The sequence below is a fragment of the Geospiza fortis genome, unplaced genomic scaffold, assembly GCF_000277835.1.
Source record: "Geospiza fortis unplaced genomic scaffold, GeoFor_1.0 scaffold200, whole genome shotgun sequence".
In the NCBI taxonomy this organism is placed as follows: Eukaryota; Metazoa; Chordata; class Aves; order Passeriformes; family Thraupidae; genus Geospiza; species Geospiza fortis.
The window spans coordinates 4,361,686-4,388,833 of NW_005054353.1; the positions used below are offsets into that span (position 1 = coordinate 4,361,686).

At 36.1% G+C, this 27,148-nt stretch overlaps 1 protein-coding gene across 1 annotated transcript in view; it reads right to left on the reverse strand.

Moving 5' to 3' along the window:
- The window catches only part of ANGPT1 (angiopoietin 1), a 154,753-nt gene that overhangs the window by 74,195 nt on the left and 53,410 nt on the right, over positions 1–27,148 (reverse strand). The window contains exons 2-4 of the mRNA XM_005423478.2: positions 10,161–10,316; positions 9,152–9,273; positions 230–462 (exon numbers count right to left, since the gene is read on the reverse strand). Coding sequence (XP_005423535.1) covers positions 230–462; positions 9,152–9,273; positions 10,161–10,316 — 511 coding nt within the window. The remainder of the gene's footprint in view (positions 1–229; positions 463–9,151; positions 9,274–10,160; positions 10,317–27,148) is intronic.

A 27,148-nucleotide genomic window follows, 5' to 3' on the forward strand; every position in this document is an offset into this window, starting at 1 on the left:
TCAAAAAATCAACAATGACTGTTGGCACAAGGATCAGCCTCAGCACTGTCTGAACTTTATCTGATTTGTGGGTTCTCATCAGCTCTTTTCTCCTCAATTATAATGTCTTTTTCTTTCTTGGAATGAGATGATTAAGTTTTGATTTTCCAAAAATTGAGGTCTTAATTCACAAGACATTTCCTAGTACTTCTAATACTTTATAATGTACTTTATAATGCCACTTTCTTACCTCCTTCCTTGGAGCAGAGGGTGATCAGGGTGTGAACTGTATCCATCAATTCAAGCTGCTGTTTCTGCAGGACACTGTTATTGCTTGTTGCCTTGTTTAACTGCTTCTCTAGTTCCTGGATTATGTAGCTTTGCCGTGTGACTAAGCTTTGCAGGTTCTCTTTTTCCTCCTTCAAAGTGGCCAGCTCCTCTTTGTGCCTTTCTTCCATTTCTAGAATTCTGTGCTCAAGGAAACTAAAATGAAATAAAACAATTAGTAAATATTTTTTCATGCCATCACAGTTAATAATACACAAACCAGAACATTCTTTTTCAGTGTATAATTCACTACCTAAATCAATAATTCTAAAATATGTCACATCTAGTAATTCAGCTCACTGAGTCAACCATAACTGATCTCTAAGACTGACATGTTTGCATGTTGTATTGCGTAAAGGGCATGGAACTGCATATGTAGGTATTACTCTGATTTACAAATATGCACAAGCATAGGGCCAGTAAAACATTTGAATGTAAAAGCTGAAGCAGAAGAGCCTGAGGTAGGCAGAGGAGAGAGAAGAGCAGGGTGTTGAAGAGGACATGGTTGGTAACACAAATGGATCAATATGATAAGACTTAAAAATCAGGGCAAACTGCAGAAGAATTTGTGAAGGGTTTTGTCACTGAGAGAAAAATAAGCATTATAAGTTATGGAGGACCATCAGGGTGTGTGGAACCCACAATAAATCTACTTTTTGATGTGGTCTGTTAAGCTGGGATAAGAATTTCCCATCAGATGAGCAGTACCTGCTTTCACATTAAGAATAGTACTGTTTGTCCAAAAGGTAAATCAGCAACTTGCATTTTAATGTAGGATTCCCTTTTCCTTGAGTCTACACTCATATCCCACTAACACTCCCCAGCCATGTTTGGTTGTTCCACAAAAGGCTTCTCAGGCAGAAAACTGTTTGGCATCATGCTATGTGATCTGCTTACATCAATTTTCATAAAGAATTTTGAACATGTAGAGAAACCCCACTTTCTCTGGATTAATATTCTTTTTCTGGTGCCCTTTCTGTCCTGTGCTGGAAGTGTTCAATTTACCAGGATCAAAGGCATATCAGACTACATCTAGAAAAATAGTGCTCTTGTAGACTTAAAGCACAGTTAACATCTGTCAACCACAGAAAAGAAGCATTTCCAGGACAGTGCTTTGATGCTGTGGTGGGAATTTAACAGAAAGAATGTATTAGTATTAGGTAAAGAAATTAATTCAATCTCGCTGCTACTTTCTCTTTGGGGTTTCTGTTGTATACACCAAAGGTTGTATTTCTCATGCCCAAAAAGTAAGTGGTGGTTAAAAACTTGCCAACAAACTGCTTCCTGCTCAAGTCAGTCTTAGGTTTTATTTATTTGCACTCTCCCTCTACCTTTGTTTTTACTTCTGGATAATAGATCAGTGGCAAAATGCCTGCATAATTTTAGGTCATTTAACCTAACAGAAGAATTTAATAAAATCCATATGGAGTTGCTTCTACTCTATATCATGGAGCCTTAATATGAGCTGTTAGAGATGATAACAATACAAAGATTAAATTCAGGCACCAAAATTTGCTGTGCAAGCTAGAATGAGATAATTTTTTTAAAGCAGCATTTTTTTTCCTGAAATAATATAAATGTGGAATTTACAAAGATCCTGGAGAAAACATACTTTGTAATACCAACATGTGTAGTTCTGTGAAAATCAGAAGCATCTGAGTAAAGGAAGCAAAAAAGTAAAGATGTGATGGAAAATACATTTTTGTAGGGTCCCAAACACAAAGGAGAATACATCTCATTTTAAAAGGCTCATTAATTAGAAACAAAATAACAAGATTTAGTGGACTGAAATAAGATGGTAGATGGTTACACCCTGAAAAAAATATGGATTTTGAAGCCAAAGACTATAAATTATTTTAGCACCTTATCAGAGCTGTGGCTGATTTTTCATCACTTGAACACTAACATTAAACATCATGTTTAGATTCACACCATGGTCTAGATTCACATGGATTTTTTGAGAATGTGTATGTGGTAGCCTTTGAACTTTCTTATACAGAAAGTCAGATGTAATTTAGTTTGGCAGAAGTGCTTGCAAATCTTCAGATAGATTTGGTTCTAGTCATAAAATATTGTCAAAGAAAAAGACCTCCTTTTGAAATGTATCAGTTCAGAATCACAGAATAATTCTATTCACTGATAACTTTTCACAGAAATTGTTGAAGTCCTGGTTATGATTCTAGATTTTACCTTCTGTGATAGACTAATTACATCAATGCACTTGGGATAAGAGCAAGGTGGCCTGGTCCCAGTCTGTAATAGAATGGGTACTAGGTAGGGCCACATCCCCGTCTGACATCTTACAGTCCCCCAAAATATTGTGTATTTTCAATGCAACACGATGTCCTTTAGGAAGATAGAATATAGCTTTTTGGTTAAATAGTAAGTAAAGACAAAGAATTTCCCTTTATCCTTATCCATGTAGTACACTACAATGTATTTCCTTAATTCCACAGTATCCTATCTGCATGTCCACAACTAAATAATTTCCATATCTGAATAATTTCATGTCAAAGAAAGAGCCTTCAACAGCCAAAGTTTATGCATTGCATTATTTGTTTCCCACTGTGGCCTTCCTAAAACCATAGTAAATGAATCCAGGGGGATGACAACATTATTTGTGGCAGCACTGGCCATGTCAAGCAAGAAAAGAGAAGCTGACAATGTTTAGAGTTTGGCATCTACAGAGCCAGACAGGAAACAGATGTTTTATGGCTTTAATAAAAATACAAACTAATATTTCTGAGTGGTGTGTCAACATGTGGTGGAAAGATGGAAGTGTCATAGCACTTGCTTCCTTTGTTTTCTATGTAGATTAAAAGTCCTGTAATTATAAACTGCAAAACTATGCTAATTTCAGGAATGTATATATATTTATGCAATTGGCTTTCTATATCCGTAAAACGATGTCAGATAAAAGTAAATCCAGAGGATAGGGCAACTCCCTGTATTTCTGGGAGAAGTCCAAAACATTCATTTTTGTTTTACTATGAAACAATGAGAAATCTTTGGTCAAATCTCCAAATGAACAAAAGCAAAGTCTTCACACAGATTGGGGATTTCTGAACTGGACTGTTCCAAAAGGAACAAATCCTTCAATAACGTGAGAAAATCTGTTCTTACGGCTTTTGACAACAATATGGCCAGAATTGTTCATTTGTATTGTTATATCAATATTTATTATAGATAATTTAAATTTAAAAAAAAATTCTTGGAAGTTCAAAAAAATCTTGAAACCGATTGAAAGCAATTTAAAAGGTATTTAGGATGTCTTTAACTGTGGCAAGACCACTCTGTTGCCTTTTTTTTATAACATCAGACAAACTCTAACAGACAAACACCATTAAGAAATAATTTTGCTGAGTGCTTGGCAAAGATATTTTCTCAAATTTTTAAGGAAGCATTGTGAAGAAAGAGTTAAAATTAAAATATTTTTATTAATTTTCATTAATGGCTATTGCCTACACAAAATATTAGTGAAAACGGAAAGGCTGTCTCTATATGAATCAGTCCAATATCCTCAAAAGGCTGACTGAAACATTCTTTTATAACATTTTCCAGTAACTTGATATGGCTCTTTTTTTGCAGTAAGTTTCCTCTATTAATTTCCTATTTAACATTTTAAGTTCCTATACAATTCCGATATGTTTGAAATTTCTAAATTTTTGAAAATGCTACTAATCTAGGCACATGAAACATTCATGGGAACAACAACACAATAAAAATAAATCACCATTCACCAGAAGCATCATATAAATATTCATATAGTTATTTCTAAAGGTGTACATATAAACATAAAGATATGTTTTTATAAGGGGAGCCTTCAATTTGGGGAAATAAATCAGGCATTTGGGGAACAGAATAAACTTGTGAATAAACAAGTATTGTTGCCATGAATAAATACCAATATTACCCATTGGATAATGACACTTTGAAGTCATTATCTAGGAGAATAATAATGTAACACACACACAAACACATGCAGATCCCAAACCCAGACAAATATTTCTAAGGGTTAGCTATGTCTCGATGTCTAATGTAGTGGTTTTGGTGGGGCTAGGAATCTATTTTCAAGGGCACAAATGATATCATGACCTTGTCAGCCTGTGGAATGACTCAGTGCAATGACTCAGTGCAACAGTGTTATGTCCAGCTGATTCAGAAAAAAAACCTTTACTAATGCTGGAGAGGGTAGAATACCCATACAGAAGGCAAAGAATGACTTCCAGCGAAAGCTGTTGTCATTTTGAAAGGTGATGAAGTAGAACATGTAGGAAACACTCTGGTAGCTGTCCAAGGGAGAAGGAAAATATGGTTTAGACAATCTGCCTTATAAGGTAGTTTAATCACTAATCCATTCCAGACCACAGAAGTTTAAGAGATTTTTTTTTAATCTTTGTTTTCAGAATCCTCAGTTTAGACTTGTGAGAACAGGATATAGACCAGACCTTGGAGATGGACATCTTTTGCATTAAAATAATCTTTTAAAAATTATTATTTATTAAATATACAGATAAAACATATCCTTTGTTGAGGTATTCAATAATTAAAGACAAGTAATGTCACACTAGAAAAAATGGTTTTTGGCCATATATATGTAGGTTTATTTTATTATATATGCATGGGAAGACAAATGGGTAGAGGATTTCAATGCTTACTTTTGAGTGCATGAACATTATTTTACCAAAGAAAGCCTGAAACAGCTTCTTTGTACTTCCTTTTAGGTAAGTGAAATTTTCCCTATGTTTTTAGGTGGTGACTACTCACACTATCTTGGGAGTCTGATACAGTCTGATCAGTTTAAGGAATTATGAAAATATGTGTCCCCCTATTTCTCAGGGCCAGTAAAGTAACAAGTCACTTAGCACCAGGAAGCTGACTTTTTATACCAATGACAAGATAATTCACATAAGTGAAGTGTAAAATTGGGATTTATCTTTTTAGTATATGCACAACCTTCAAATAAAACTTGACAGACATATTGTGTTTCCTCATCTTTCACACAGTCAAACACATTCAAGAACCATTCTTGAGTCCTTGCTTTTTATAGCATACAATAATTCTTGTACTGAACGTGTTAATCCAGTATTATTTTCTGCAATTTCAAGCAAGATTTTATGTTTAAATGTCACTTCCACAATTTGTTGATGGAAGATCCAGAATTCCATTATATTTTTCCTCGTTTGTTTCATTTTAGCAAATAGAAAGTTTTCTTACACTTGCTTATTGTAACAAATGACACACTATAAATCAAATGCAGTTGGTACACTCTGGGGGGAAAAAAAGGGGGTTCATAAGGCACTTAAGAAGGGAAATCTTTCAAGAATAAATCAAAATAGCATTTAGAAAGCTCTTGTGGGAAAAAAAATGGCAATGGAAGAAACCACCGTTTACATTATAGTGGGTGGGAACCCACAAAACCAAATTATTTATGGCATGAGAACACTCAATAGACACATGATTCTAAGGCAAATGTGACTCTACTTATGCCATAGAATATCTTCCATTTCAGTGGAATAAAAAAAAATTTGGCCCCTCTTCTGAGCAGAGACAGGCAGTAAAGAGAAAGGCCAAGAATATTCATATTTCTAGTCTAAAGAACATGCACTGCTCCCCTGATGATTCACAGTGTTAATTTTATTTAAGGATAATATGCAAGTTACAATAGTACATCAATGGTCAGTTATTGTTACTATGAGATTTTGCATTACTTTAATCCAAAATTCAGCTGTCTGAATGTGATTAATATCTTAATTTTTATTTTATATAGAGGCAATTTTAGCACAGAGAGACAATTTATTAGCTCAAAGTACACTATCTCTTTTTATCGTTTCAGCAAAGAGAATAGCTCCTACATTAGCTCCCACTGTGCTGTAAACCTATTGCAAAAGAAAGATCCTTTCCAAAATAGCTTACAGTCCACCTACATGATGTGGAAGAAAGCATTTGTCTCCATTTATTGGTGTGTAAGTGATATGGAGAGGGATTATGAGTACCTAACTGCAAATAGCTACTATACACAGCCAGATGAGTAATCTGCAAATATTGTTTAAATTTAAGCAAGCTAAAATCGTTGGCATGTCCAGAAGCCTGGTGTCTGCTGAGGTCAACAAGATTTGTCCCACAGTCAGCTTGACACACACATAACTGATTTCAAATTTAGAACCTGCAAGGCCAAGACTACACAGTTCTCTGTGAAGAGATGATGATGATACAAGAGTGGATGATCTGTATTTTAGTGTAATTATAACACTGCCTTCTCCCTAATTTTATCAGTCCCAAGGAGACTTTAAAAGGACTCACACAATGCATGCCAGGTCCTTGCTTTGCTAAAGATAAAATTCTGTGTGCTTTTTCATCTACCCACAAATACCGACACCTCTGAGAAAAACAACAAAAAATATGCTTTTAAAAATAACCCTTCTTTTCTTCTGACTTTTCAAAATCCATTTTATCATAATGTCAACCAAGTCAAAGGTCAGTTCAAGTAGGGCTTATTTGTTTATTACCACGAAGGCTTTTTACTCTGATTCATTCCTAAGGTAAATAAATACATCCAAAGTATACAAGACGCAGTCTCTTAATCAGCCAACAAAATTTTGTTGCTAATCATATTGCAGCAGATAAAAGTACAAGTACTTATATACTTAACTAATGTTTGAATTAAGCCCATTTTGAAATAAATTTGTAAAATATGTAGACTGAACTGCCAATCTGTTTGTGGATTACAGGGAGAGCACACACAAGCACTTTAGGTGAATTACCTATTTTTGAGATTGCTGCAGACAAAGTTAATCCCACACTAATTTATTCACACTTCTATTTGGTTAAGGGACATCTCTAGAGTTCAAGAGTTTTAAGTGTAATTCAATTTCCTCAGAATAACATTTGCTGGAATTATTGGTTGCAAACAGTTTTTAGATTAAATGCATTAAATCGGTTTTCATGATCAGTAGCAATAATGATATATTATTCAATAAGACTTGCAACTAGACACATTTTACAAGCACATTTCTTCGTATCAATATTTTCTATTTTTCATCACTACCCATATTTTGCCGTCTTTACCCGGTAGCCTCTTGCCCGCTATGGCGCTAGTCTGCCTTATGTATAACCCTGGGCAAGGTTTTTTCTGCTTCAGCTGCCAATTCCTGTCCAGCAGCATGGGGTCACACTGCTCTCTTTGGAAGACTGACTGATCTCAATTAAAACAGTCCTCAACAGCTTGTATCACATGCTTCAGTCTTTGCCTCAAAAGCTGTTTGCCTCATTTCAATATCAAACGTAGAGAGAGAAAATAAAACCTTAATCCTACTCGGATTTGACAGTTGTTTGTTCCAGAAGGGCGCTGAGTGAGGCTGAGGAGTCAGAGCACTCCCTGTCCTCCTGCTTACACCTGCCCACCACAGAGGCAGCAGTGTATGGGGTGTTTCAAGGAGCAGTCAGGAAGGGGAGCAGCTTTTCCCACCGTCCTGGGTGCCAGTGCCCAGGAGCAGCTGCTGTGAGGAAGGGCCAGAGCTGCCCTTCCTGGGGCACAGCTGGTTCCAGTCAGCTGTACAGTGCGAGGAGTGAGGGAACAAGGGAGAGAAACAATGCTGCAGACACCAAGGTTAGAGAACGGAAAGGAAGGAGGCACTGGAGCAGACACAGCCCTGCAGCCTGTGGGGGAGGCCATGGTGGAGCAGATATTTCCCATGGAGGACCCTATAGTGGAGCAGATATGACCAGAAGGAAGCTGACACCTGTGCAGAATCCATGCGGAGCATTTTTACCCTGAAGTACACAAGCCTGTGGGAAAGAACCATGCTGGAGAAGGGAAAAAACTTGAGGAAGAAGGCAAGGCAAAGCGTTGTGCTTTGTCTACTGTCTACAACTCCAATTCCTCATCCCCTTGTGCTGCTCAGGGGGCATATAGAAGAATCAGGAGTGAAGCTGACCCTGGGAAGAAGGGGAGGTAGAGGTGAAAGGTCTTTTTGGGTTTGTTTCTGTTTCTCACCATCCTACACTGTTATTAATTGGTAGTAAATAAGGCTGTTTTGCCCATGACAGTAACTGATGAGTGATCTCCCTGTCTTTATCTCAACCATGAGTTTTTCATCATATTTTCTCCCTGTTCTGATGATGAGGGGGAGTGAGAGAGTGTCTGGGTGGGCGTCTGGCATCCCAGACAAGGTCAGCTCACCACACATGCTCTCTGGCATACTGAACTGCTAAGCCGAGTGACTTCAGGTGCTGAGTCCCTGTGCCACAGAAGGGGAACACTGGAACTACTTCCCAACTCTCAATTTACTGCTCAAAAAGTTGTGTTGGTAAATAGTTTTTTCATCAGCTTAAACATAAATCCCAAACATTTACCATTTACTTCTTAAAATGAAGCATGGCTACAAGTATGCTATAGAATACAAAAGGAGAGAGAGATCCTTCTACATGCCTTATCCTTGAATCCATTAAAACTAGAAAGATGAACTAATGGAGATTTTCTGTTTCTGATGTACTTTAAGGTAGTTGAAAATCTCATAATTTAATATTTTTCTACTTGAAAATGCTCTTAAAAGTAATGCCTATGCTTTTAGGTTGCTGGAACTGTGGTCATATGACTAAGTTGTCATGAAACAGAGTAAGATGTAAATTTACAGTTAATTTGAAAAGTGGTAAAAATCAGTTTACATTTATCACACAGGACATAATATAGTGTAAGTTCACATCCCAGATGTTTTAGTGAGTTCATAAATATTACCTTTGCTGTCCACTTACCATATTTGCTCCTTTCATCAGTTGCTTAAAACAAAGTATACACAGACCACTTTGTAATGAACAGAGAAAGAGACCAATTACTCATTCTTACCTATTTTTCTCATGAATTTTCAGGATTTCGTGTGTCTGTTGTAGCAGCTGTTTTTCTAGTTTGTATGTTGACAGGGAATTTTCCAGTAGCTGAATTTCAAGTCTGGATGTTTGATTTAGCACCTTAAGGATAAATTAAAAACATTAATGTTTCTGTTGTCCTGGATATTTTGTTTTAGCAGCATAATATAATAATTTAATTCTGATTTTATGATTTGTCAAGAGTTGTTTCTAAATCCTTTTTTAACCTCAGCTGCTCAGCTGGTGCAGATGAACTCAATCAAACTGCACTGATATGTACCAGCTGATATTCTGGCACTCTAAAACTGTAGGATAGTAGCAGATCAGCAGAAAGAGGCAAGGTGACTGCCAAACAAGCTTCATTTCAATAGAAAAAACAAGAGACGTGCCTCAGACATGCATTCCTACAAAGCATGCTTAAACCAGAAAAGTGCAAGAGTACTTGGAATGAAGTCAAAGTGTTGCATCTGCTATTTTGTAAATAGAGCTCCTACTTTAGTTTTCCCCTGCATTCTCTCTTTTGTGGGGTTGGCAGTTCAGTGCCTTATTTTTGTTTGAAATCATTGACATTCACAGAGCAATCTGAATGTCCATTTTTGTTGTCCTATAGAGCTTGAAAAATTGGGAAATGATTGATATACAACAACAGTGAAGATCAAAAGCTGTGATTTATCCTGTTACTCATTATTTAGCCTGACACTTGTATCATTGACAATAGGGAGCTGTTAATTGAAAGTCAAATGCTGATCTAGTTTCCTGGGCAGTCCTACCTTTGTGGCACACACAGAGCTAAATATACTAACCAAATGAAATCAAAAGAAAGACACATAACAAGGGTCAATCATCAATGCTCTTATTACCAAGGAACAAAGTGTGTTTCCTGGACCCCTGTGTTGAAATGTTTTGTGTGGTAATGCATTAGAAAGGAAAGAGTTTGGGAAATGTTCTCTGCAATTAACAGCTTTTTGAAAACCATGCTGGGAACATACCTGGGTTTCAACATCCGTGAGTTTTCTTGTCTGCTCTGCTGTCTGGCTGAGGAGGCTGGTCCCTATCTCGAGCATGGTAGCAGTGTGGTTCTGCACAGCATTCTGCTGCAGCTGCACCATCTCTGATTTCATGTTTTCCACAATGTAGTTCTCAAGCTGTAAAAGAGAAAAGGTTGTAGCTGTAGTATTTTTACATGTTTAGGCATTCTGGTGTCATAAATGGTGTATAGCTGGCATTCTTGTCAAAAGCAGAAATTTTAATATTTTCAGGGGGGATCTCAAGTCTCAGCTGATCATATGGCTATTGGGGTAGGGATCTGAATATCTTTCCCTTTCACTTAGAGTCCTGAGATTTTTCCAAGTGTCATGGTCTGTGTCAAGGTTGCAGTAAACATTTGTCTTGGAGATAGCAGCTTCAAAATAAAACCCTAAAAGAGCAAAGCACACCAGAGGAAAACATAAAACCCTATTTGTACATCATAACTTACATGTGAATCTTCCATGGAAGAGATCCTACCATACTGTACATCCCCTGGTTTAAGTCTGTCACTCAGGAATATGATTTTTTTTTAATTCAGTTTAATCCCCCAAATGATTTTTTAGAAATTTAGCAATAAACACAGCTTAGTTTAATTGACATCAAAAATTTGTAAAGGAATGGTAACGCTGTCATGCCAATAAAAGAAGGAAGTTGTTGGCCAAAAAGCATAGAAAGCTTTTTTGCTCCTTTGCTTTTTTGGTCTTGATATTTGGTTTTACTTGGCAAATTCTTGAACAGAATCTGAACAAGAACCCTCTAAATAAATGAAGTATCCCAGAGAGGGGTGCTTTTTGTTGCAGTTTGTTTTAGTCTGTGTAGGCAGAATCATTCCCTTCTAGCTGACAGCGTCCTTGCCCTGCCACAGCAGGCCATAAACCCAGGGCTAGTCTACAGTATGATGAGATTGTTTCTTACTTATAGAAGCACTGGTCTGTCCTGATGTCCTCCATAAAGCTTTAACATAAAGATAGGTGGCCCAGAACATAGTTTTCAGTACCTTCCACTGAAATGACCAGTTGGAGTCCAGCTGGTTTAAACCCAGCAAAGATTTAGTCCTTAGTCACTGTGACAGGTAAGTTTCACAAATAAATAGCAAGAACCAGATGGAGTTGATTTAAATACTGCAAAAAGGAGTGGTAGGCAGATATAGAGTGTGATTACTAAGAATGGCTGCTTTAATTTTTTCTATAGGTATACCTGTGCCTAGGGGCCACGACTGTTAGATATTCCAATGAGTCACTTCAGTTGAGCTCACAAAATATTAGTTACAAGTTGGGTCATTTATGTGCACCTACTAGTTTTATGAACATTATTACAGAAACAGGACACTGCCACAGTGTAAAATATTTTCTGCATAAGACAGTTGATGTTTCATTTGCTTGTTTGTTTATCCCAGTATGAAAAAACAATAACCATCATGGTCAAAACTAAAGTGGATGTCCTATGGATGTTTTGATTTTTTCCCCCAAACTATCTCTTGATTGCAAATAATTCTTGTGAATGAGCCCCATAAACTGGGTGATTGTCCTTTTCCATATTCAGGTCCAGAGTATGGACACTGATTCTGGAACATCTGAACAAGTTCAATTCCTCTGATGAATTTCGCTTCCTGATGAAACACTGCTCATGACAGGTTACCAACACACATTTCCTCACATCCAATGTCTTTGTTTGCAGATAGGAGCACAGCATGTCTATATTGTAGCTGTATAGTGCTTGATTTGCTAGCCTGGAGCTTTCTGAAACTGCCTTGCTGTACATGAGGAATGTGGTGCATATGTGCAATGGATGCCTCTGAAAACTGCTGCAAAAATGGTAATAGCATTTATTACACATCAGAAATCAGAAATTAGATGTTTTTGCATATAAATAAAGTGCCCACAGATAGGGAAATAAATATAAAAAGAAATGTATATTTTTAAGTAAATTTCTTTGCCTGTTACTTTAGTCACATTACAGAGAGGATTGTGATTGTGATTGCATCTGTGTGGAGTTACAGCAGATTTGTCTAGCAAAAACACAACCACAGATTGAGGCATATTGTATAGCTCATACTTTTAATTATTCCAGTCTAACACTGTCCCCATGGTATCCAGTCTTTGCCAATTGCCCTCCATTACTCACCCCTAAAAAAGCCTCAAATTGAATCTAAGACTGACTCCTTATAACAACAAAGCTGACTTTCCTGTTTCAGAATTACTCATTAAAAGCTTTTGTAAATATTTGTTGTTCAGAATACCACCACAATAGTTTCTGTGAGCACATCTCTGGAGTATCAAGAGCTATTCACTCAGGCAAAAGGGGGTTGAACAAAAACTGAAATAATATAGGGGTTTTGTTGCATTAATTCCCCTTCCTTCCTCCCTTTGCCTACTTCTTTTAGTTTGCTCTGTAGATTTATTGGTTGCAATACTGGCCCTACTAAAATCAATGCCAAAATTCCCATTGGCTTCCATAGGCCATGATTTCACCTATTATTTTTATTGCAGGAAGCTAACAATTTACCAGGTTCATTATGACCAAGCATGGAATTTCATCTGAAGCCTTGCCTTCTCTGGAGGCCTTGTATTAAGCACGTGAACTGAGCTTTCGTTGTGGTTAGTCAAGAGCAATAGCATCTATTTACTAGGTGATAAAAGGATCCTTGCAGGGCGGCCCCACCAAAGATTTGACACAAGAAACCTATTCACAGAAGCAAATTAAAGAACATTTAGGACTTCAAGTAATTTTCTAGAATTCCTTCATCCTATAATTAAGTTAAATTCAATTCCTCCAGACACTCTGAATTAAACAAGTCCTTAAGTTACTGTATCTACTTATTTCAGCTACTTTTTTTTTTTTTAAATATGAAAGAGAATTATATTCTGCATTCTTTTCCCCTCATCCCACCCCTCCAAATATATGGGTTTCCACAGTAAATTGATGTCCTTGTTATTAATTTGGCTGCATCTGCTTTCAGTAAGACTCATTACATTGCAGAGGAGTTATGGGTAATGCTGAATTACCGGTGGGATGCATAAGAACGCTGTAACATTCTCAGAAATAAAACTGTCAGAAGATTCAGTGTTATTGGTTAATAAACATTCCAGAGGATTATATATTAAGAGTATCTAGCCTTTTCTGGACAATGTCTATTGAATACCCCTCATAGAAACCACCAAAACACTAATAGAACTATTAAAATGGAAACAGTAACTTAGGGTCTATGTAATGATAAGTGTTTGTGGCAGATGGCTTATAAATAAAATAAGAGCTTTTTCTTTTACTTTGATCAAATAATGCTGGTCCCAGGTAAGAGCTATATTTTAATAATTGGTATGATTCCCAGAAGACATTTTCATACAGTGCCTTACAACAAGACTATAAGTTAAAGTAACCATAGACTGTTCTCCTTCTACCATAGACTGCACATCATTTGGAAATACAGAAAGGCAATGTCCAGTGTTATTTTGTAAGAGTGGTTTTGTGTTGACTTGCTTTGCAAACATGAAAAAATACTAGTAATGCTACACCACAACCCAACCAATGAAAATTTAATTCTTTCTTTATTTTTCTGTTTGAGAGTAGGTCATGCCTCCCCACAGTGACAAACTGCCTCAGGGAGTGAGATAGAAAAATGATATTTTATGTGAATTGTGATTTATAAATACACATTTTATGTGAATTGTGATTTATAAATACACAAACTGCCTTAGTGGGAATAAGCTGGAAGAAGTAGAAATATATAGAATTCCTTAGAATTTCTTTGAGATTTGAAGAAGTAGAAAGGGGTTAGGAAAGACTTTATCACTGAGAAAAGTTATATTATTCATGTATTGCAAAAGCCAATATTGCATTTATTTAAAATATATATTCTATAGGTTATTTGTAAATGAGGGAAAATTGATAAAATGGTTAATTTACAATGATTCAACCTTCATGTACTACAAATTCAATGAGTAGAGAACAACAATCCTTGCACAATTTCTGTTGGTATGTGATTACTGGGAATCAAGGACAATGAACATGGATGGCACATAAAGGCAATGAATAATGCACAATTGCTAAAGCTCTAATCTGTACCACTTTTGAAGCAACTTTACCTGATTACCTACACTAAGATGATACAGGATCATATGGATAACTTCAGTAAAATTATGAAAACAACCTTGCAAGCTGAAGTGAAACCTTTAAGTGACAGCTACAAAAATTGGACTCATAGAAAGGCACGTTGGGATATGTGGTATATGGGGCTTTCACAAAATCATTGGTTATGAAATATACTGGTTATGAAATACATTGGTTATGAAATATGTTTGTGGGTTTCAATTCTAAGAGGAACCAGAAAACTGATCCACCAAATCCATATGTAGTCAATCAAACACTTATAAGAAAATCTAGCTGTAAAAACAGTATTTCCTTTTTTTTTTTAATTCAATGGACTCAGATTTCTAGCCTTAAAGCAACAAGAAAATAAGCCTGTTAGTTTTTCAGTTGCACGTTAATAAAAGTAAGTATTAGCACGATACTTGCACAATTATTCTGTACTTGTTTTTGAATTTTCATAGGTTTCTGTAATATTGCAACTCCTCATTTTGACTTCTTGCTCAGATATTTTTTGTATCTCAACCCTCAATCACAATAGTGTGGTTTCCCAAATTCTGTTCCTGACAGAGAAACAAACAATGACTTGCAGGGAATGTATGTTCATTTCTGAACTGAAACATTGGACTGTTTTTTCCAAACCAAATGTTCCAAACACATAAATGATACTTTTCCTTAAATCCTTGATTCCTTGAATGTCTGAATCTTTGGCATATCATATGTTTACTGTCTGGCTATAAAGCATTATTCAATAGATGCAATTCCACTGCGACCAGTGAAACCACAGCTGCATTCTCCTCACACAGTAACTAAACACTGTTTGATTCAGTCCCAGCTGAGTGATACTTGTCTGGTTGATTTCCAATATACTAATGATACTTGTTGTCATGGAGGTTCAGCTTGGGTTTATATCATCCTTCAGTAAAATAAAGTGTGCTATAAATGTAGAAGAATATTTCTGCAAGCTAAAAACCAAACAAACCAAAACCGCAAATCAAGCAGTTTTTCCTCTTCAGTTAAAGACCAGACATCTTTTTCTCAGGAGAAATCAGGGATAGCACATGTATGAGATTATTCCAAAACAGGTGAAGTAATCTTTCTGCTGCATTCAGCATCAGTATAGTGTCTGCAGCAGTTTTGTTTTCAGTTCTGCATGTTGCAGTTCAAGAAGGATGTAGTTATTTGGAAAAGTGTACAGAAGGCAAAGAATTGTCATAAATTTAAAAAATTGAAATACTTAGAAATGCTTAGCTTGATAGGAAGGCTAAAAGAAAATAACTTACTGGTCTAACACAAAAATGTTAAGGGAAAGTGAATAACCTCTTTCTCACATCCATGAAGCTTCAGTATTAGAAGGTTAATTTTTACACATTTGGTGAAATGTCTTCTAACAGTACAGGTAAGAAAATATTGGTAGGGATTCTTCTGTGAGCAAACTGTGAAAAGTCCATTGCTGTGGAGAATATTTCAGGTACAGATCAGATAAATTATGTCATTGTGTAGTTCTTTCTAGTTATCTTGATTTCATTAATCACGGTCTTTCTATTACTATGCTTCAGACCTAAGGTTGCAGGCTCAATATTTGGAATAAACTCTATAATAAAACCTCCATTGAACTGAGAAAAAGTTTGGAAGACCCATCTCCTAATGAGACTTTTTGAAGGAAGTCAAGAAAACAGGAGTCCTATTAATTTAAGTCACAAAATGAAAAAACAACAATGAACAAACAAATAAACAAACAACCCCCCCCAAAAAACCCCAAGAAAAGCAAGCCACACATAATGATATAAATAAAAGGAACTGTTCTGGTTTGACCAAATCAAACAAATTAGGACATTCATTGAGGAAGTTTCTGAATGTATGAATATTCCTCTATAGGGTGGCGCTCTGCAGAACCATCTGAGAAATTATTTCATGACCTACCTCTGCAATTATAAACTGGCAGAAGTTTCTCAAACTCAAGTTACTTTTATTAGGCTGCTTTTGAAGCCGCAATCTCTAAAAAATCAATTTGCAGATATCTAACCTTATGTCAGTGGTGACTTGGCATCTTTGTACAATTCAGTAAAGTGCATAAAATGTAAGAGGTAGTAACTGATAATGATGGTGGAAGAATATGCTGTTTGGCATCCCACTAAAATATTAGGAAACTGGAAAGGGAAGTGTTTTTTATTAATAACTGTACTTTATAATCAATAGAAATACAAGATATGGGCAACACATAGTTCTTTGCTTCAAGATATTTAAGGACATCCCCAGCTACGTTTACCCAATAGTGTAATATTCAAATATGAATTTCAGTTCCTCATTATGTAGGAAGAAATATTTCCTTTTTTTTTTATTTTAAGTTTTGTCATTTTAAAAGCTTAGCTATTTCTAGACCTAAGTCCAATAATCATTATGAAGGAAATTTGTCACTTGAAATGCCATTGATTACCTTTTCTATGAAAGAATACAAAACACTTAGGAATAAATTTCAATTGCTTTATTATGAATATTAGTTAATTCAATTAATTTTTTAACCTTAAGGCCTAATAAAGTCAATAAGCAGCATAACAGAATCACATCAAACATGATTGAATGGGTCCCACAAGGAAGCTTCTGATAACATTTAATCATAACAATATGTTCTAATTTTCTACTGATTATTAATATTTCTGGTTCAAAGAATTATCTTGCTGAATGTTAACGTTTATAAATTTTGTAACTGTGCAGATGATATTTTTCATTCTTGATCATTTTCTAAACCACTTAATTTTATAAACTAAATTCATTTGGTTTTACAGTTGACTGAAAATCTGAACCATCCTCAATATACACTGGGAAAGGGAAGACATAGTTGTAAAAATGCAACATCTGTCATATCACCCTATGCACATTAACAACTGTAGGGATTTTTAAAAAAAATCATTTTCTATTAAAATGTGGAACTAATTATTCTCTTCAGAAAATATACTTTTGGTGAGGTCTAATTTTCAGAAACACTAATTTTGGAACAACTTCTGTGTAGAAGAATATTTAAACACTTTTTGGCTCATTCCTAGGTCATGCACATATGACATAATCAAAATTAGTTCCACTGAAATATCTCCTTACTGCATTGAATATGGTTCTTGAAAAATGTAATCTTAGACTGCATAAATAGTTCTGTTGCTGTATTCTCTGCCAGTTTAGATTTAGCTTAAATCTAAACTTTCAGTGAACCTGGGAAGCTGGAATATCATTTGGAATCTATATGTGTTATAGGAGATAGTACAATGATTTAACATTGTACTCCTTAATCTATTTTTAATTCTGCTTGGTTTCTGACACTCACCACTATGACATATGGGCACACTTTTCCAAGAAAGGTAGTGAAATTACGACACAATGATTTTATGCTCTAGTCTTTCAACAATTATCTTTTTTTTTTTTTTGTATTTTATGTATATATATATAGGTATATATCTCACAGAAGCTGAATCTCCTTATTCATTGGCATGTGCTCTGCCTTCAGCTCTTCATTTCTCTCTTAGGATCTTCCTGATGAAAAGATCACAAATTCTTTTTTATTACCATTTTTCTCTCTTTCCTGTGCAGGTTGCAGATTACCATCCTGCCTTTCATTAACCTGATATGAAGTCTCAAAGTCAACTGAAGATGCAGTACATTTTATCGAATGCCAACAAAGTCTCAATTTTTAATCCTTTTTGAAAGCTTAAATTTGAAGTTTAGATGGCATAAATCATAAGTTTAGATGCACTGAAACCACTGAAAATGCTGCAATTCCAGTACACTTGGGCCTACAGGAATTCAAGGGTATCCCCTGGTCCATAAAACAACTTCCTCACTCTTCCAGACAAATACTTATTTTTACCTTCATCCCAGAGAAATCAACAAAACATCCACTCTAGGTATCCAATCAATCTTAGAACACAAACCAGAACTCATGATCTGCAGGCTACATGTTCACATCCTCTGTGTGTGTGCTTCTATCATAAATCACCCAATGGTGAGGAGAACTGAAATCTATTTCAGATCTTTTCCTAGGTGATAGGGAGTAATGAAAACTTCCTCAAGTCTGATTGTTACGGGAAATGTGAATCTTACTGCGCACTCCCTGTCCTATGATGTCTCATTGGCAGCTGGTAAGGACTGAATCATGGTACGGTTTGCTTTGTTCAAAAAAACTGATAAAGTGCAGGATCACTCTGTGTCCACAATTAGTGTTTATGCAGCTAACTTTACTTCTAAACACATGGAGAAATAGAAACAGAACAAATCTGCATGGACAAAATGGTTCATGGTTCAGGATTCATACTTGACAGCAGAGGATCCTGCTACCAGCTTTGACTTGATAAAACCTCTGACAAGATAGAGCAGCTGCGTGGACAAGGTATTTGTAAGAAAATGAGATTCCTCAACTCAACATATCTTATTTAGCAAAAAATGTTTCTAAAAATCCTATCAAGACTACAAAGAATAATAACATTTTAATCAAGAACACTGTCCTTTCCTCTCCTTTCCTTGTCTAAAATGGCAAGTCTTATTTTGTTTTGCTATATGTCTTGCATTCAGCATTTGGCCCCAACAAGATTATTTTAGTCAATATTAAAGAAAGATGTTCTTGTCCATTGGTTCCTAATATAGCAAAGAGCAAAACCTCTATGTGTTGTAAAATCCATTCTCCTGCAGAACCCAGGGAGGTTGAAGCCTGAAAGCTGCTGAACTTCTTCAGTCAATAAGGGATTAATATCTAGACAAGAGTTTACATATTCTCACACACAGTATTTATGTGCATAGATTTACATGAGCATATATATAATATCTCTTAAATGATGGGGTTTAATCTCTGTATGCAGCGATGTTCATTCGTGTCCTATAACTTTTGGCTATATTTATGGTTCTCAACTTTATTACAATAAACTGGGCACAAACATTTTAATGATAGGTGTTCTGGATAAGTGGCAATGTTTACCTTTGTTTTAATACAGACATTAAAAAATTGATACATCTTCACTGCAATCACTTTATAATTTTAAGAAATACATATAAGAAATATAAATAAATTAAATTTCCAGAAAAATCTTTAGTAGTGAACGAAAAGCTTCAATTTCCCACAGCACTACAAAAAAGTTAACAGCTAGTACAAACTCCAACACCTTTTCTTCCCATTCTTGAAATTCTATATATATACCCATTAATCTCTAAGTGCCTCCAGACATACCTGTAATTCTCAGCATTATAATGAATGTGTAACTGCATACCAGGAAGATGGTCCTGCTAAAATATGTGCAGCCCACAAAAATTTGTTTTCTTCCCATGCTGATGGTCTGATTGCCTTCAAACATGTCAAACAATGTATTAAAATACATAAATAAAATCTTACCCAATACTTCCTTCCGATAATTATTAAAATCAGAAAAATGCATAAAAATCTCAGAGTGAAACTATCACATATTCAGTACACGCATTCATACATTTACATATGCTCATACAGGTATGTATACATAAAATAAGGATGAGTTAATTCCACCAAATAGATTATGAAAACTGGTCTACAACTAGCATTGGAAATAACTGAAAGTCACTAAACAATATAATGAAATATCATGTATCTGAATTAGCCCGCAGAAAAGACTAGGAAACTTAATAAGATAAAAGTGCCCTGGATAATCTGAAATTATATAATTTGAAAAATAAATCCATTTATGGCTTTAATAGTCATATAGAAAGATAAGACCTTTTCTTTATAGGAAATATGAGAGCAGCCAAAGCATATGAAGACAATTCTGGCCCCTCTTTTCATTATATTCGTCTTGAGATTTTGAAAGAGAGCAATCACATTTCCTTTCAGTAAACGTGTGCTAATACAATCTCCTTCATCCCCAGTTGCTGGAGTGAGATTCAAGGTATGATTACAGGGATCAAATCCTTGCCCTGAGTTTACTTCTTGAATGCCACAATCTCTAAATTAAAAATGTAGAACTGTGGGTTTCTCTAGAGAGTTCATATAGTGGAAATAAGTATTTTTATTTCCATTAAGTGATAAAGGAATAACCATACTGGAATTGCAATAATGAGGAGCAGAATTGGGCTGTTCTATGCTTAGCATGGAGCGCAAGCCCAGCAGTAATAACAAGACAACTGGATTGAAAAAAAATCTCTTTTTTAATGTAGCTCTGAAGAACAAAAGCCATTTCAAATATTTAAATCTAGGGAAAATCTGAGAATAAAAATCTCTTGGAGATATTCCTGCACTTAAGTCACTGTAAAGAGAAGACAAATGAAAAGGAATGATGGAAGAGTCTCTGTCCTAAAGCCTTACTTTAGGAGAAACATTTTTGCTCCTTTTTTTTTTTCTAGGACCTGGCAAGAATATTCCCTCCCACTTTGGTTTATCAAAATCACAGCTCTTCCTGGAAGACAATGTTATTGTGATACATTCTTTTGTAAGTCATGAAATCATAAGCTGAAGTGGGGAAGCTTTCAGCCTTCAATTACATGTCTGCTAACTCATTGTCATTCTCTTTTTACGGCTGATGTAGAGTTTCTATTGTTGCTCTTAACAAAGATAGGACAAATAAATTCATAGATGAGCTACTAAGCCTGTCTATGAGCACTCATGCAGTACAGACATAACAAATGATAGAGGAACAGTGACATATATTAGAAATGGATCGGCAGACAAAGAGATGGGCAGTTTGGATGCAGAAATTTGAAAATAGATCTGGTTTTACAAGGGAAAACAAAAGCCACCAAGTATATATTTGCAAACATTATACTTAATTGTGGGAACCCAGAACATCCCTTTGGCTGTCCTGGATGGCCAGGAGCCCTGCCAGGGGGCTCAGAAGCCCTGGCACGGAGCCCAAAACACCTGTGGTTTTGATCATGACCCATGGAGCAAATTACCAACCTTATATGAAGACCAGCAAGCCACAACAGTTTAGGTAGAATAATAGTGAAGTTATCACAGGGTGGAAAAGTAGATTTTAGGGTTTCTGGTATGGGGGTTCAGGAGGCAAGATGGAGGGAACTGGGCGTGTCCAGCCTTTCTCCTGCTTCGTCCTGGCCTCCATCTTCTGCTGTGATGTTGGTACTTACAGATTGGTTTAGAGTAGCAGCTCACTGTCTAACATAGGTGATAGGTATTGGAAAGTAATTGTAAATATTGTACATGTAGTTTTTAGTATAAAGACATAACACCACCCTGGGGGCAGGCAGAATGCCTTGGACTGTCCTGCTGGACAGACCTTGGCAGGGCAGGAGAAAATGTTTTTATAGATACGATACAATAAACAACCTTGAGACTGAGCAATGAAGAGCTCTGAATCCTTCTTCAAGCGCCGGGCTGGGAAAAGAGACTTTCCAACTTTTCTCGGGGTCACTCTGGCAAGATAAAGATCCCGACGCTTAATGGCCGCAATTAGACATTAATTGTTTAAGACTCATGCTAGTTCAATACAAATTCAAATCATTACACTAATAGTGAAGAGGAATGGTTGTAATTATTTTTTAGTAGCAAGAAGCTGTTCATGTGTCTTTGATGTGTCCTTTGGACAATCTAAATATGAATATATTTCTGGTGATCCAGGAGTCCTGGCACCCACGCTGCTCCTGCGTTCCTAGCGAAGTGGCAGGGTAGCTGTCAGGCTCACTCTGTCACTGATTAAGTTGCTACTTTTGTTTGCAGATTTCTACACAGTATCCCTGTGCCCAAAGTGATAACAATCACAGTCATTTCCGATTTGCAATCCAGGAACATGTGCAGGACCTTGCCCTGACGGACCTTCACAGTGCACAAATATGAAGTGACAACCCTTCTGGCATGATTAACGTAGTGAAAACACAGAGCCATGAGTCAAAGATGAGACACACCAGTTATTACAAGTCTGAACTTCATTCAGATCTTACATGAATTCTTAGCATTTATCACTGGTTTTGCTCTCTTGTTCTTCCTTCTACAATACTTTTAATTTTACAATAAATCCCAAGTAGGTCATGCATAACAATAAGACTAATGCTTTCTTGCCAAGTGAAACCACAGTCAGAAGGGTGGTTTAGTAATAACTCAGAAGCATTTACAGTGTAATAAAAAATACATTGAATAAACCAACATATCAGAATAACAGGACTATTAAATAAAAAGAAAATATCCTAGGCCTTTCAAATATGCTGTAACTCTTCAGAATCAGAGATGACCAGGGCTCAAAATCAAATATAGTTATTCTTAAACTTTCAAGTATTCCAAGTCAGGATTTTACTTCAATCTCATTTTCTTAATGATAGCCATGTGGTAGTGTTCTTCTCCCTCATGGGTAAGGAAAATATCTGTTCTACTGACTTTGTAGTTGCTGTATATAAAAGCAGACTTTCAAGTCATTAGTTTAACCACATGTGCAGAACATATAGGAATTAGGATAACATTTCCCATGACTACAGCTATTTGATCTAAAGAAGAATTGACATCAATAATGCTTATATCTACCACACTTTGTAGTATAATAGTAAAGAACGAAGTGTTCATGAATCCCAAAGAAAGTTTGCCAGCTGTTTCAGTGAGCTGTAGATTGCAATCATGTTAGCAGTTATACATTCTGCCCAATAGCTGGCAATAATGTTTGTGCCCTGTAGTCAAATCTTTAGAGCACAGCAAATCCTTCAGTACTGGAAAGAGAAAAAATCCTGTCTGGTACTAAAGAAATGCTGTAACTATGACTCTGGCAAGGTCACATTTGCTGCTCCTGGAGGACCCATGGAAACTGTATTGGTTACCGAACCCCAATGTCACCTGCAAACTCCTGCGCCCAGAGCACAGAAAATCTAAATATAGGCCATAAAAATATTGAAAAATAAATTTTCTGAAACAGGTATCCTCTTTTTAAGGACAAAGGTTCTCCATGCCTGGTACTGATGCTGATAGAAACAGGTACCATGCCTGAAGGTTTGATCTGATGAGGAGGTCCAAGAGTGCCAAAGCCAACTGAGCCATACAAGAGAACTGGGAGCAACAGGTCAGGAAACTTCTGATTCCCCAATGCATCCCTGTCTCGTCTGCATCCAATTAATTGCATTCAGGTAATGTTGTGTTTTCAATTTCCATTAGGTCATATAATATGGGCTTAGGACACAGATTTTTTAGGATGGCACAGTAAGCCTTTTTGAGGGGAAGGGGATGGCACTGGAAGTCTGGAATTCTGACATATTAAAGTCAAGGAGGTTTTGTGGAAGGTACCCACAATCTGGCCAGGGTTTCATTCCTGAGTCTTTTCTTTTTGACTTTCAGCTCCAGAACAGGTTAAAATGTCTTCTCAAAGCCATAGAAATGTTTTTATTTTATTTTTAATTTTTCTGTCTACAATTCTAATCTGCTCTAAAAACAAAGATTGGAGCTTTTCCTTACTGTAAACCTATTAACATGGTATTCAAGGTTATTTTCTTGTGAAAAGTATACTGCTGACATTAGTGCAAGTGTGGACATAGGGATTATTTAACCATTATTACATTTGGACTAAACTTCTAACTTCTAGACATGAAAAGAAAACTAAAACAGAAATGCTTCTGTTCCACTTGAAATAAATTACCATGTTACCACAAATTCCCAGCAGGAAAAGGGAAGGGGGGGTGCAAATTTCTTCACAACGTGTAGAATGTTTAGTGGATTTCTGTGTGATAACAGTGGAAATAATGTCACTGCTCTTTTTGTCAGTGTAAAGACAAATAGTAGGAAAACAGGACTTCATTTCTTTCTTTGCAAGTGGACTGCGAGGCCATCACAAAGACGTTTTCCTTAAAAGGAAGAATACAGAAAGGGTTATGTAAAATGAGCTGCAGAGTTCCAGTTGAGAACTGAACTTCCTGAAAGCTCAGGTGTTGGGGGTTTGTTTGAAGCTTATCTTTTTGACTCTTTGCCATTCAAGAGCAGATCTTTCACAGCTGGGTAGAAGCAGGAGCTCTGCTTTCATGGCATCCCAAAAAAGGGGATATTCCAGCAGACCTGCATTCCCTGTTGCACATGAGAGAATGTCATGGCATAAAAGCATCTTCCTCATTGTCATCCCCAAATCTGTGGCAATTGTGAGTAGAGGCTCAGCTGGAACACTGCAACAGCTTGAGGGATCTGAATGACTTTTCCAGGTAGGACTTCTACTTGCCAAAAAGAAATAGATAAGAAAATCTCAAATGTACTACAAAACTCTGCTGTAGATGAAAATCCCTTATCCAAACATGCAGCTGAGTGTTTAGAAAATGTGATTCTATTTCCTTTCCTTCACACTCTTGTTAACACCTGTGTTAGTCTTTGTTACTGCAAGGTGCCCCTTTACCCAAGATGGTTGCACAGCTTTTCACTGGTGAGCAACCTGCCTTTGTGAGTGGAAGCAGATTTTTGCAGAAAGTATAAAGAAATCTCTCTAATTGGACTACCAAATTCCCCAAAGATATATTTTTCAATATCAAAAAAAATGTAAGAGAAAAGTAGACTAACTTTTTAATCTTGTATGAACTCCCAGACACAGTGCAGATCAGGGACCAACTTAGTTATATGTGAATATGATGCATTCATAATCCTGCTTCTATTTATGTTATGCAGAAGGGATGTAGACTCAGGATTACTGGCAGTTGGAGGTGATTATTCCTGAGATGGCTCAAAACAAGGCTTTAATTCTTTCCCCACTTTCCTGGTGGTGACAGTGTACTCATGTATGTGGCAGTTAACTCTGCAATATCTAAGAAGTAGCTTCTGTTTCCATCCTGCCAGAAGAGATTGTGTTCAACAGATTGGTCCATGAATTTATCAGGTAAAAAGAGGCTCACACTGATAACTCATCCACTGCTAAAATTAAGAGTGTGAGTCCCTGTTTAGCACCTAACTATAACGCACATTGAAATACAAGAAGTGGCTAAAAACAAATGATGTTTGAACTTACCGCTTCCTGGCTTCTGTGAGCTTTCCACAAGGCTGCTAACTTGTCTGACAAGAAGTCTCTGGTACACCTGCGAAATAATAGCCTGAAACATGGGCTATTTTCATTGATAAGGCAGCTCTAATTTTCATTGATAAGGCAGCTCTAATTTCTTTTTGAAAATCATGTATTAACACCACATTTCTGGAGGTAGCACTGTGTGAACTATCAAAATTACAAAGCTGCAGTTATATGTCATACAATTGCTGATAAAAAAAAAGATTTCCTACCAGTTGTTTTTTACTTCAGTGCTGTTTTGTACTGGTTAATAAAAAAATATTGTCATAAATGTGGATGGAACTCTTCCTTGTCTGATTAAAATGCGATGCCAGCCTCATTTGCCTTTTCATTATTGCTTCAGACAAATTATTAGTGACATGTAAAAGACTGAAATGACCAGTCACAAAGATGAAGAACAGCTCTAGTGGTGGATGTGTTTCATTGACATGTTTAAGAACAGCAGAGAGTCTTGGCACAGACTGCACTGCACATCAGCCAAACCAGCTGAAGAATGTTTGAAGCCTTTGCTGCAATAGATCTTCATAATCCCCATCTTTTAGCACATGGTTCACAAAGCCAGTGTGGTAAGAAGGATTTTTAATATAAGCTGGCTTTCTGAGACCTGAAAAGTTAATCAGATTGGTATTTAATTTTATTTCTTTTATGCTTAAAGTCTATTCTACTTGTGCATGAACTGCAAAGCTTTTATTGAAAAGAGTGAGCTGAATGCTAAAAATGGAACATACAGTATATAATTAGTTATGGCAGACTTAGTAGTTGGAGGAATATACTTTAGGAAATAATCCTGAGCTTTCAAGGAAGGAAACAGATGACCACAATAGTTTTATTCAATTTATAAATCCTGGGATGCTGTGAATAGTCGCCCTTTGGTAACTCAGCGAAAGGATTTTTTAATAACAAATCATAGAAACATAGAATGTTTTGGGTTTGAAGGGACCTTAAAGACCATCCACTTCCACTCCTGCTGCCATGGGCAGGGACACCTCCCAGTAGGCCAGATTGCTCAGAGCTCCATCCATCCTTGGACTTGAACACTTAGACAGATCCACAGCTTCTCTGGGAAACCTGTCCCAGTGCTTTGCCACCCTCACAATAAAGAATTTCTTCCTAATATCCAATTTAATCCATCCCCTTTTCCAGTTTAAAGCCATTCCTCATCCCATCACTACAGTTCCTGATGAAGAGCCCCTCTCCAGCTCCCTTGTAGACCACCTTCAGGTACTGGAAGGATTTATTATTTAATTATGATAATTTAATAAAAACTTGAGTAAATTTTAATTGCTATAAATAGCTTTCCAGAATAGATTCATGCAAAATAAGATATAAACACAAAAAGATATTTTATTGTCTCTTGAATGATTTTAAATTATTTTGAAGTGTTTTTATTTAAAAATAAAACAGTGTGGTTTCTACTCAGAAAATTGTGTGAGATAAATACATTGAATTTCAAACTGCAGGCCAGCCTTTCTGCTAGAAATAGGCCATTTCACTTGAAAATGAAAAAACTTTTAACAGAACCTCAGAACTGATGATACAACATGACAGCTATACCTTTTTTTTATGCTAACTTCCAAAATCAGATTAAATTAAAGATTTCAACTATCCTCCTAATTTTATTTAAAAGTGCATTTGCTTCTCCGATTTAATGAAACTTTAGTACCATTAAAGGACAAGTTAGTTAGGTCATTAAATTAAATTTAAATTCATACAGTTTTTCCAACATAAATAAATAATCCAAATATTTTTATCCAGACAAATCTAATGTGATGTTCAGTTAAGAGAACAGAACATTCCGTAATAATCTAAATCCACACAGTGACTAGAAATATTTTTATAAGACAATGCCAACTTTAAGTCAACCTTCTCTTTAAACCTTTTTTACCTTATTTACACTCTTT